The sequence below is a fragment of the Atractosteus spatula genome, chromosome 4 (genome assembly GCF_055471065.1).
Source record: "Atractosteus spatula isolate fAtrSpa1 chromosome 4, fAtrSpa1.hap1, whole genome shotgun sequence".
Lineage (NCBI taxonomy): Eukaryota > Metazoa > Chordata > Actinopteri > Semionotiformes > Lepisosteidae > Atractosteus > Atractosteus spatula.
The window spans coordinates 3253596-3267221 of NC_142709.1; the positions used below are offsets into that span (position 1 = coordinate 3253596).

General features: G+C 40.2%; 1 protein-coding gene across 1 annotated transcript; it reads right to left on the bottom strand.

The window, feature by feature from the left end:
* Positions 1-878: 878 nt before the first annotated feature.
* LOC148835639 (interleukin-1 receptor type 2-like) lies at positions 879-13058 on the bottom strand. Its single transcript, XM_088912530.1, has 11 exons — positions 11556-13058; positions 10755-11001; positions 9952-10132; positions 9574-9748; positions 8697-8756; positions 7515-7650; positions 5467-5612; positions 4751-4810; positions 3625-3760; positions 2695-2840; positions 879-2453 (listed from the first exon to the last, which is right to left on the bottom strand). Exons 1-11 carry the CDS (start codon positions 11566-11568, stop codon positions 2326-2328), a joined length of 1428 nt encoding a protein of 475 aa, XP_088768656.1. The 5' UTR covers positions 11569-13058; the 3' UTR covers positions 879-2325.
* Between the last annotated feature and the right edge of the window lie 568 nt (positions 13059-13626).

Consider the following 13626-nt stretch of genomic DNA (forward strand, 5'->3'; position numbering starts at 1 on the left):
AATTAACATCAAACCTATCACATATTAACTCATATTAACTCTAACGTGACATGCACTTCAATCAAATTTACTCCCCACACAATGGGTAGTGAATGGTACTTAGTAATTTATTAACCCTCGGGCACAGTGCGTCCATTTGTAGACAATTGTTTGGAATTATGTAAATCCCTCTCTTGTGTGCCACCTTGTGGTTTTTTTTAGATGTTGCTCTTGATGTTTGATATCTCTCTGTATGATGTACAGTATAGACAGTGATATAGTGGCTTCCTCCTAGAAACAGCTAAAAAGAAAATTCTAAAATCCACTGATTCCCCAAGCAAACAAGCAAACACTGGCAAAATGTGGGAACCTAACGAGCACATTGGGATAGATGTCCTAGTGTCATTTGCAACTTTTTCTCCATCCATTTTCTAACCACTTTATCCGATACAGGGTCACAGGGCAGACGCAGCCCATCCCAGCAAGCAACGGGAGCAAGGCAGGATACACCCTGGATGGGACGCCAGTCCTTTGCAGGGCAGACGTTCAAGCGCTTAAACCACACATACAGTAAAGAGTACTGATCTTTGACTGCTGCAGTCCTGCAGATTCTTAGTGTCTCAGTTCAGTGCTTCAAGCACTGTAGCTCCTCATCTGCCATAGGCGTCTTTAAAACCTCAGCTGCACAGGACAGGGGAAAGCATTGTTTGGACTGCTGTTTCCATGACAGCAGTAGCCTCCAAATGTATTCATTAACCTGATAAACCGTAACTCAATATTGATGCAGCAAAGGAAATGAAGATGCTTATCATGATGTTGCAATACTCACTGTATGAATTAAAATGTAATAAAAAGGTACAGAATGATGTGAAGTTTCAGTTCAGTTCAGTTTATTTGTCATATGCACCAGTGCAATTAAATGCTTATTTGCATGTGCGCTCCATACAAAGAGATTAAAGGAATCACCAAAAACATAAACACTGAACAGCAGCACTACTTCCAGCGAAGTATTGCAAGAGACTGCGAGTTGTAAAAATGTCCACAGTAGAGGGGAGCTGTACCCCAGTGATGGACTGGGCTGACCAGATCACCCCCTGCGACGCCTTCCGGTCAGACAACGAGCTGCTGCCGAACCACTTCACTGTGATCCCACACGTGAGCACACTCTCGCTCTCGAAGGACTCAATATATGTAATTACATATCATTTCAAATATACATATGCTGAAAAATACTCTGTCAATTCAATACTAAAGGTAATAGTCAGTTGTTAATCTGGTAGTTTCACTAAGTTTCCATATCTTGAATCTTCAGCAGGTCACCTTCACTGCAAGTGTATTAAAGCAGCTGAACAGAGAAGTAAAAACTAAAAACTGCCTTTACCACTTGAAGATGTGGAGAGTCAGAGAATTGTCCAAAGATATGAGGAAAAAAACGCTTTGTTCTCCAGAGCTCTAGTGACAACTATGAAAATGCCCATGAGTTTTCAAACAGTTTCAACTGTGGAGCCCAAGACATTCAAGGATGGTGGGATTGCTGCTACCCAAATGTGCGTCAGAAAATTGGTCTAAAAGGCAAACACGAGACAACAATCTGGCAGCGTCAAAAATCAAACTGGCCTCATCAGGACATAGTGTAGTGTCTCCACGATGACCATTCAGGTGAATCTGGGCACCTGCAGAAGGCGAGAACTTGAAAATGATGTGGATAGGTGACACAAACGAGAGTTTCTGATCCTCCCTAGACCTCACCAGAAGCGCAGGAAAGCAAAGCTCATGTTAAAGCAGAGAATGCCACCCTTTTTGTGACGAGACTGATACTCTAAAGTATGTTGTGATATTTCAGCCAAATACTGTAGCATTCGGTCAGACTGCTCGGGCTTGGTTGCAAACAGATTTTGCAAAAGGATAACAATACGAAGGACACCAGGTTCAAAGACCAGATGGTTAAGAGTGGGAGTTCTTGATTGGTACAGTAATCTGTGGAAAGCTCAGATACAGGCTGCACACTCTGGGGAGCTGAGGAGGTTCTGCGAAAGAGGAATGTTTTCCCCATGCGGCATTTAAGAATCGAATAAATGACTACAGGAAGCACCTCCCTCAGACTATCAAAGATAAAGGAAGAGTCAACAATAATGACTGCTGGGGTACAAATACAGTAAATGTAAGCATCATGCATTTGACAGATGCTCTGTTTATACATACAGACCTTTAGTTTTATTACTCATTTGTATAACAAAACACTGAATGTACGTCAAGGATGTTTATACTAAATCAATTTTTAGTGACGGCTCATCTGGGATATAAATACATTTAGAGGCTCCCGTGCTTGCTGGAGGCGAACACCTCTTAAGATTTCGCTAAGAAATAATCCTTTTTGGAACGGGGCTTGAACAGATGGTAGAGGAATATGCAGACAACAGAGAGGAAGGTGGCTGTCCCGGTCAATCCCACTATAAGCCACGTCAACTTTGAATCTGGAAAATAGTAAATAATGGAAAAAGGATGAAAAAAAACACGAAAGATGTTGAAATTCACAGATCTAGCAGAGTACATCACTGAAAATTAGAAAAAGAGGGTCATATAAGACGTAGTGTAGTTTTTCTTTGTTAAATTTTGTTCATGGGGGCATTTGAGTAATATGAATTCAGGAATGCTAAAGCATGGTTACAACTCGATGCACTAGACAAAAGGCAAGTGTTACAGATTTTGACTTACCTTCTAAATTAACCTGAACAATAACTTCATGGTATCCTTTGCTGTTCTGTGCAACACACTTAATTTCTGCTCTGGTATCCTCCTCGCGCACCTCAGAGAAGATGAGAATGATCTCAGAATAGATAGTTCCATTTTTACTGTACACTCTGCAAAAAGAAGGAAGGCAAATTAACATGACCGTTACACAATGTTTAGATCTCTGCTCCATTTCGTTAAGCATGCTCAGCGATTTCTGAGTTGCAGCCAGTAAAACAACTCCACACATGTTGCTTGGTGTGGCAGTAGTGGTGCTGTGTTTTGCTTGTAGTTAAATTGAAGAAAGATAGATTTTCAGAGTGTGTTGCACGTAAGAAATTGAGGTTTATGGGAACACAGGGGAATGATGAAGAATATAGATAAGATAAGATCACTTTATTGGCCATATACAATGTTTTGTATTAGGAATGTGTCTTTTCACATACCCCAGCTTGCTCTCCATGAGACACACAGACAGGGAGAGAAGCTTGGGGTCAGAGCACAGGGTCGGCCCTTTATATAGCACCCCTGGAGCAGTTGGGGTTAAGGGCCTTGCTCAGGGGCCCAGTGGAGTAGGATTCCTCTGCCGGCCGCGGGATACGAACCGGCAACCTTCCAGCCACAGGCGCAGATCCTGAGCCACAGAGCCACCGTGCATGCTAATGATGCCCTTCAAGCATATTTAAGTGTATTTGTGATAATGAATATTTAATTCATAAGCTGATATTTGCCCAGCAGAGGCCCAGCAGAGACTCAGACTCATATCCGAGTCGTATCCACATCTACCTTATTGCTGGTCATAACGGCTTTTAACACAATTCTCCACATACACTGTTTTTTAAATAAAAATGAAGTGAACGGGACTCTAACGGGACTGCGATGTTCAATGAAGAAATTTAAGTTTCTCAAGATTACCTCTTATCCTCCTGCGTGACTCGACCACTCATGAAAGAGTCTTCGATCTCCCGGCCATTCATAAGCCACGTGACTTCGGTGGCGTTTTCCAGCTGGTGGCCTGTATTCACTCGACAGGGGATTATCAGACCGGAGCCTTCAATGAGCAAAATTAACAGCAACATTAAGAAGTGAATCAACATAGAGACACCAGGGCAGTAATACAATACAGGCACCCCCCCAATGTATGGAAGGTTTACAGTATGTTCCCCAAAACCTTACAGATACTGTACCAAAATCTACGCAATTTGGATTTCCCACTTTTATGGTGTGTTGGCATTTACAAGTTACTGTTATGATCACGGTGCTGTAGCGATTCAAAATTAGACCGTTCACGTCACTAGAAAACACGTTTCAGCAGCGATTAACCGGGGAGCACTGCAAACATACTGTACAGCAGACCTCCGGAGAAGATGGGCTAACAAAGATGTCTGCCTCTGCTTCTGCACGCTGCATGACTCTTACATTTCCAGCTAATGTCAATTTTTGCATCTCATGAAATTCTATGATTACTGTACCCCATACACAGTCTTGTACGAAGACTTGGATTTAAGTAAGTCAGGGTAAGTTCAAGGATAAGTACCCTTAAGTAAGGATAGAAACCAGGAACAGTATAAATGGACAAGAGTTAAAAAGCATAGTAATGATCGTTTTACAGCCCAGAGCTCTTGCTCAAGAGTAGACTGACTTATTGTAAAGCACTGTCTCTATTCTTGCTCCAGACTGAACCAAGACAGTTTTAGACAAACAGGAAAAAAAAAGTGAAACATTAATTTTTAAAGTAGAAGATGTGTGCTTAAAAGTTGGTCACAAGAGCATTTGAAAGCAGAAGTATTTTTATGTGATATTTTGACCTAAGGTTGCGTCAGCATGCGTAGGCTGCAAAGGAACAAGTAAAGGTTTATTCCATGCTGAAAAGAGAAGAAACGCAATGTTTCAGCTGTGCAACCTTCTTCGTAACTGCACTGTACTTAAAATTGACAGATACAATTGCAAATAATATGAGGGTAATCCTAACAATTGTAATAGATAGTATAACACACAGTATAATAATAACGTATAACAGTTTGTAATAGTAACTACTTACCAAGCCTGCTCACAAAGATGACATTGACTGGATAGATGATCGTTGGAGCAGGAATTTCATCTGTCACCAACACAAGATACTGAAGTTAGTGTTCACAGTATACAGTACCAGTCATCAGCCTGATCACTTCATATTCACTATGTAGAAAAGGTGAAGCTGTCATTATTCAAATTGGAGAGCCTCTTTAGAAGAAGGTATTGGATTTGTCACAGGCAGCAATGTTTGTTTTATATATCTAAAGACTAAATAAGGAAGTAATATAATTTCAAGATTGATTTATTAGTAAATATGTAACATGACTGCCTGACATCTCGTATCACATACAGGTTAATAACTTTGCACTAACATGGAACCTTTTTTAAATTATAATTGACATCATAATTATAAAGTTCTTGAAAGAATTTTCTGAATTATATTTAGGTGCAGTTAAACTTGATCAAGACAGCCTGATCCATACTATGATATTGGAGTTATCCTCCTCAATATTTGTATTACCTTGGCTATTGATATATATTTCCGCACCACAGAAAGCAACATTTACAGATCCACCCTGAATCAATGAAGACCCTGCTAACCCATTTTAAGTTCCTCAAGGCTCGGCAGTGAGTGATGAGGGCTAGATTCCCCACTTGTTCAGGCTAACTTCACACAAACACTGGCTGCCCCTATCTGGGGATAATCATAATCAATGGCTTTTTCTGTCCAGACTGGCATACCTATCAACTTTATCTTCACAGTCGACTCATGTGATCCCAGACCGTTTCTGGCAATGCATTTGAATTCCGTACTGACATCCTCTTTGCGTACTTGAGAAATGATTAGGTCTAGCCCAGCATAATTGCCCTCTGGCTCAGTGACCACACTGTAAAGAAAAACATGACCTTAGGTTAGCGTAACTTTTCCCAACGACTCATAGCCTGAATAGGCATGAGTATGTAATTGTAACCGTGCAGATTTTGTGGATTGAGGAAAAAGCAAAAACTTCACCATATATTTCATCGTCACTCTCGTGATGGCAGCACACTCAGAAATGTAACTGATCATATTGTTTCAGACAGATTAGAACTTGAGCTTCCCTGCTTGAGTGCCTTACTCAGAAGGTTTGGAGCAATGGGTACTGTTTGGCAGAAGGAGTTCCAGTAGGGAGCTGCGTCAGCATGCGTAGGCTGCAAAGGAACAAGTAAAGGCTTATTCCCTGCTGGAAAGAGGGTGTGAAGAAGCCAAAGAAGTCTCCACAGCTGATACGCTGTGTTTTTTTTTCCTTCTCTTTTCAGCCTGGAATAAACCTTTACTTGTTCCTGTTTGGCTGTATTGGCGTAGCTGTCCTGGGGTCAGCAAGCAAGGGAACATGGATGACGATACTGATGATTAAAAGGAGTCCTAATACTTTACTCAGGCTAATTAACTCAACTGTAAATCATTAAGATCGCCGTGTTAAAGAGTAAAACACCGAACAGTGACCGGGCCATTAGGAATGTACTATAGCATAAATACAGGCCCAGGCATAACAGTTAAGAGAGGAGCAGACAGGAGACAGGAAGACAGAACAGGGAGGTGAAGAAGGACCATTATCATAACCATCATCCTCTTCTTCATTGGACATTTGTGCCTTGAGAAGGTGGCTCCTTGAAATCTGATTCCTTTATTGTGGAATCCACAATCTAACAACATCTCACATCTTTGAGTCCTGCCTTGGGGTCTACAGGAGAACAGGGAGTCCCATTCATTTGTGAGCTCCTTTCTAGAGAGGGCTGTTTAGTCCTAATGAGGATCCAATTTGTTTATTAGGACCTGTGTGTTCTCTCTTTGGCCTGTTAAGGTGTTTTATGTATTTAGAACATAGAACAGAATTTATGGTTTTCTTTGTCTATAGAAAATAGGCTCCTGGCGCTCACTGATCTGTGAATATCTGTGTATAGAGTAACTGGTGTATGTTGTGCAGTGTTCTGTGATTATATACCTGTGTTATTTGTTGTTAACAAATACTTGTCTAAGTGTGGACCTGATTATTAATCTATTTTATCAAGCTGTGTCAGAGAATAATGGACACAACTGCCACATAATACTCAGTATTCCTTGACTTTAGGTGGTAAGATTTATAAAGACTTTATTCAGGATAATTAACTAAACTGTAAATCACCCTCTCATATTGTAACAATAACAATAATTTGGGAGAAAAAACACACTATTACTTGTAATTTAAATGTAATTTCACACATCACTCTAAAACATCCTTTGCACAAGAAGAGGATGATGTAAATTATGCAAAGTGAAGGCAGACATTTCAGGTACCTCTTCTTCAGAATTTTCAGTTCACGTTTGGCACATACTGTAAAAGGGAATTTTACTGAAGAAAACCTTGTCTAGCAAGCTGTGTTTCTAAAGGCCATGGATCGATTAAACAGGCAAGCGATGTGTTACTCGCTGACATGCAATACTTCTTTGCAGTCTCGGCTATGACCCAGGACCAGTTTGGTTGAAAGGCTGTGTGATCCCTGTGTAAGCTAACTGGATTTCACTCTCCCTAACCACACTATCTCCCACCGTCAGGAATGGGTGAAAAGCAGATATGGGGGGAACACATTTGATCGCAGTGATTTCTCCTACAATTTAACAGATGAAGACATCACAGTTCTACTGCCTTCCTTTTGTGCACTCAGGGAGCTATATTTTTCCAATGCACGTGGAACCAGAAATGAAACATACTGAGATACTTGTGCCTATCGGGAATATGCATGGTCACAGCGCACTGAAAATAACTTACTATTCCGGGCCTTCTGTCACTCTCATATCAGGAAAATCCATGAATACGTATGAGTTATTTGCCAACCATATAATGTAAGGTTGTTGGGTGGTCTGGAATCCCATAAACACTTTACAGGGTACTAGTAGTGTGGATCCTGCAATAGCAAATGCGTTAAAATGCATTAGTGACTGGTTACAAATAAGCGATAACATTCTGTCCAAAGTTATTAAGAGTTTCTAAAGTGCGTATTATTAAAGTTAGTGCAGTTATTAAATTCCATATACTGTTAAAAAGACATACTACATCTACTACAAATTTAAATTTGTTGCAATGATGGTCAATACAATTAGAAGGCTTCTCTCACATTAATTTTAATACTATGTTCAGAGCAAGTGGGCAAGATGGTAATATGCATATGTAAAAGTTTAAAAGCATTAAGATATTTGCAAAAAAGAACTTGAGAGGGCTATAACATCAGCCATCACTAAGTTTGGAAACAAAGGTCTCAGAAGAGAACTTATCGGGTGGCTTTTCTTTGTTAAAAAATACTGTACATAATGCGAGAACTCCTGCCATTCAACACTGAATCTTGTATCTAGGCTCTCAGAACTGCTATTCTATCTAAAAGACGATACATTTTTGTTTTTGTTTGAAGCTGAGCGTACATCATCAACGCTCATATAAATTATAAAAATATAAAAAAATACTTTTTGAAGGAGTGCTATACTATTCACATGTATAAAATATTCAGTTTAAAACCAAGAAAACCCACACTTCACACCAGACATCAATGTTGTGTTTTAATATGACTGTTTGACACCTCTGCTATTTTTGGTCTGCAAATAATTTTGAATTGTTACAACATCTAATGGCTCCTCTTCCTTTTGGAAGCAGTATGAAATCAACACTTAAGACTAGATTAGAAAGACCACATTCCTAAGAGACCAGAGCCCTGTATGAGAAAATGAGTAGTCAAAAGGCAACTTGACTCCACTCAGAAGGCCATGAGAAAGAGAGGTTACAAGTAAAGCTACAATTCTAGAAACTCCTGTGTAATGCAGACAGGGAGAGATGAAGCTACTCCTGCTTCAGTAATTTCATTTTCATTTTCAAGTTTACTGGCAACATTGTGTCCAATCCAATGTAAACATACTTCTTCAGGAATACATTGGGCCCTCAGTATTTTTTGGCTTTACTTACCTAAAGAGGTCTCAACTGTGTTGTTCAGAGGATTAGTTATGTGTGGTTTCACTGGCCGGGCTTTAAAAAAAAAAACGTTTACCATCAATTTCCCGCTGGCATCATTACAGAAAATCAACAACAAAAAAGTCCTTTTAAATGCTCGGTTATTCAGGAAACATTTGTTTTTCCAGACCCATATAGAGTAAGCTAAACTAGTCTCCCACCAAGGCAGCCAAAATGTCCCTTCTCATTGCTTTAGCTATCCTCTTCGAACCTGTCCAATTTAGTCTCAGGCGATTTCACAGCACAGAAACTGCCCCTGTTAAAGTTACTAATGATCTTCTGATGGCAGCTGACTCTGGTTCTTGATCTCCTAGACCTCAGTGCTTCCTTTGACACTGTTAATCACATTTTACTCTCAGTGTCTGGAGTGTCTGAAACTGCTCTTAAACGGTTCAACTCTTGTCTTACTCATCGCCAATACTTGTCTCTCTTGGGGGTTTTAGTTCCCACTTGGGCAGATATTAAAATCACACGGTTTACAATATTAAGGAACTGAAAAGAATGGAGTGAACAGAACCCCTTTAGGCTGTACCTGCGAAACTGTGTGCTAACTTAGGCTGTCCAAGACAGACTTCAGTGAGACAACCAAAAAATCTTCAGTTATTTAAGGAAAATTTGAGACATTTGATGTTAATTAAGTACTTCAATATCAACTCACTGAAATTATGCAAGGGACTCAGGAAAGAATTTGTAATTTCATAAAAAATTTTAATTAAGTAAATTAACAAAAGGCTTTTATCCCACTGTCAGGAAGAATTTTTGTATTAACAAGAAAACAGAACCCTATTTATGGTTGCTATAAGGTAAACATTTCAATGCTTTTTATAAATACCTGTAATCTGCAGTTTAATTACCCTTGACACTTTATAGTGTGTGTTGTTAAATGGAAAATTTAGCTCGCATGTGTAATATCCTTCATCGCCAGATTTCACATCTCGAATGAGGAGAGATGTCCCAGTCTTCTTGTAACGCGTTTTGTTTTCAGAGGCTGGAATAGGGGTGGATTCCTGAAAAAAAATACAGACATTGTAAATACATTTTGTACGAATTTTTATGTACAAAATACATTATATTAAAGCTGGCTGCACGCTCAAGAGATGAACATAGTCATCGTAAAATCGTTATCGATATGGTCACAGTAACAGTACGTAATCTTTCAGATTGAGCGTGAAAAATCCCAAGTCAAATGACATGCAAAACGACTTTTTACCTTGTACCACTTCAGCTCCTCCGTCTTGGCGCTTTTCATGTATTCTGTTAAACGGGGGCAAAACACTCTTCCGTTGCTGCCGGAGTCCGCCGTGTTCGTGAACGAGAGGTCATTCAGATTATCGTGTTTGCTCTCGTAGACCTTCAGAGAGAAAGGGCTGACGAGGCAGTAGGAGGCATTCCTGCGGAAGGGACATGAGAGACATCAGCCCCAGGACGGTACCATACAGTCAGCCCCCATCCCTGGTCGATCCAAACCTCTCAAGACCCGATTTCCCATGGGAATGCTTTCGACTGGGGGGAATCCAGCACGGACCTACTAAAAATAAGATGGCGGAACTCCCAGATGAAAATAACTGCAGATTTATTATGGTAAGGTTTCTATATACAGTAGATGTTCTCATTTTTTAAAACCTAACGTTTGTTAATGTCCATCGATTCAGTATACAATAGGATATGAAGGGAAGACACGCTGGCACCATTGTTAGTGGTGGGAGGTGGGCGGTGTGGAAAATGCACGGGTATCATGCCAGTAGGCACGTTTTGATGGTGTAATCATCTTCAGTCCTTTTGACAGCTGAAGAACTTTTAAAAGTATTAAATTGTTCCAATTAAGATAATGATGATGATGAGCTAAATCAGGCCATAAAGAGCAGAGGTGGAAAAGACAACCTACTGATACTGCACTCTTCTGGGAATGGGGTTCTACAAGACTGCTTGAAATAATCGGATTTCATTTCTTCCAGGACGTTTCAGACGAAACCTGACACAACGCAGCAGTCGTGGAGGGGGCTGGAGACTGACCTGAGAACGCAGCTGTAGTTCCCAGAGTCTCTGACCACAGCAGGTAAAAACCACAGCAGCTCGCCCTGCGTGTGCACCCTGCCTCCTTGCGTGGAGATGACCTGCCCAGCGGAGTTGTTGACCCACTGGAAGGTGAAGCCCGGTTCCGCAGAGTGACCCAGGTACCTGGCCAGAGAGTGGCATTTCAGCACCACCGCTTCCCCCTGCAGGGCGTACAGAGTGTCCTCGGGAGGGAACTGGACACACTCTGGAAAGGAAGCAGTGGAGACAGGATGTCAAGGAAACAGCAAGCTCTCATTTCCCCGGAAAAAATCCCCAAAACTGCTTTTTTTCTTCTGTTTCCAATCCTAAACAGTTGGCAATCACCAGGTGGGGAGGTTTCAACACTTGTAACAGAAGCCTCAGCTCTTCCTTATGCTTAATGTGAATCACATAGTCAGAAGAAGCCAGGTATTCTGGCTTTTTTTGTTCAGAATACTTGATGTGACGTGTACTTGACTACTGCCATTCAACACTGAATCTTGAATCTAGGCTCCTAGAACCACTCTTTTCTCTATAAGTACAAAGAAAATTCATTTTTGTTTGAAGCTGAGCATACATCCTAAACTCTCAGACAATAAAACATAAAATGCCTTTGCCTGTTGAACCTTTGGGGGAGAACTTGTGCAAAACAGCAACGGGCATTAAAAAAATTGAAATGAAGATTCCTGTCTATCTTACTTCAAACCTACGTAAAACACACCTTTAGCTGTGATTAATTTTACTACCTGTGGGATTTGGTTCTTAGACCTTGGTACGTACCTTTGGTGGGCATCTGAGGGAGTCTGAAAGCAGAGGCTCTGCTCACAAGTGACACGATAAGCAAAGCAGGAGAGACCAAGTGGGGCTGCAGAGGAAACGGAAACTGTCAAAGACTTCATTGTGAAAGGACAAACCGAGATAAAACACACAGTGGTTCTCTCTTGTGGCACTGGTTATTTTGATTAAGAAACCAATGGAAAATCTCAAAGAAAATCTTAGTGCTCCTTAAGATGTGCCGTCTTTCCAGACACAGAACTGCTAAACTGATGAGAAGGACAGGTCAAGCAGAGAGGTCTGCTTGCAGAACAGGCACCACAAGCATGTTCTTAATGAAGAAGACCATTGTCTCCGAACTAAAAACACTCCGGACAAAGCCTATCTTTAACTCTATAATAATCTTAATGTGTCAACTGAAAAAGCCATTTTTGAAGTAGGGCATTTACTGGAGCAATCTGAGTGACATCAAAGGTAAAACAGTAGTGCCCCATCCAGTAACTGGAACCCAGGACCCTCCAGGCAGAGCGCTAATCACTACTCCACACTGCTGCCCCCGAATTGATACACAGTACAGTACACAATAATCTCCATACACAACTGCCTTCCCCATTAGACAGCTGTAGAAAAGTGCTTCAGCATTTTTGATTCAACAAACAGGGCTGCACATTGATTTTTTTTTTAAAACATCAAGAAACAGCCCCATATTTGGATACATTTTTGCTGTTCCTGTAGGTGAGATGGTTGCATGCACAGTCTTTGTAGAAGGCAGTGAAAAAATGAGCTAGATGTAGTCAACAATGCTTGACCAGGAACACAGTAATAACAGATTCGTACATTGAACAGGAAATAGAGGAAATGAATGGAAAGTTCCAGATCCGATGACAAAAGCCCTTTGCATCATAAGGTTACTGAAAACACCTCAAGGTGTGTGTGTGATGTCCACAATATCTTTGTAATGATTTGACCTGCAGCTTAGTAAGTTACAAAGGTTCTGTACCTCCTGGATTTACAGACCTTGAGTTTTTGTTACACAGTTAGTGTAACCAGTAATCTCAGTATTTATTACAAAGCTAAGCATAGAGGTTAAAATGTCTAGGACCTGCAACAGACCAGCAATTCTAACATACCTAAGGCTCATTTTAGGACATTCTTTCACTCCTCTTTAGCACTTAAGGAATCTGGTGCTTATATTCAATACTGCGAGTGACGTTTCCAAAGCCTAACTTACTACTCTACATATAATACACGGCTGCATGTGTGGTTTAAGCATGTAGAATGTGTGATGATTGTACTTCATGTGATTCCTGTAACGTGCTGTCCTTAATAACATTCATATATAGTGCCTTCAAATTTATCCTAAATATGTATGAGAGAACGTCTAGCGCTTAAATTTGTCTAGAAAACAGGGAAACATAAAATGGAACAATGCAGATATACTTATTTTTCTTTCCTCCATAATTCCTGAAATTATATAAGATTTCAAAACAGATATGCTCTAAAATCTGGAACACCATCTAAACGGGTTAAATTGGAAAAAAAGAGATTTAGTAAGAATCTATATGTACTATAGATTCTGAGTGATTTAACCCTGTAAATACAAAAGAACAGAATATAGGTGAAAGTGCAACAATGAAGCCTCTAAGACTGGATACTGTCAGTAATTCAATTAAATAAAAAAATCTCAGACTAACCAAGCAGCTACAAATGTCAGAAAACTCAGATTTTTTTATATTTTATATTTTAAAAATGTCATTTCTCTGGAAAGTATCGTGCAATAAATAAAACAGGTCCCTTACCTTATCCCAGAGAAGCATGTTATTAAATCACGAAAGACACTTTACAATAATGTTCCTTTTCTTGGATGATCAGAATGACAGCAGGGGAACCTGACCGTGACATTTATAGACTTGTATACTACACAAGGAGTGGAAATTCCTGGGCATTTCTCAATCAGCAGAAACACTGGCATATCTTCGGTTTCAGCTGCAACACATGCTGAAATGGTCATAAAGCAATATTCTGTGTGAACCACCTAAGGGAATGATGGCAAATGGGCTCCATTCATAAAAAAACA

Bases quoted from the DNA above. Each gene is read 5' to 3' on its own strand.
- LOC148835639 (XM_088912530.1), bottom strand. The intron at 7,651-8,696 runs GTAAGTAAAGCC...TTGCTATTGCAG, and splicing joins CACAGTTGAGACCTCTTTAG to GATCCACACTACTAGTACCC. The intron at 4,811-5,466 runs GTATGCCAGTCT...TGTTGGTGACAG, and splicing joins TGTGAAGATAAAGTTGATAG to ATGAAATTCCTGCTCCAACG.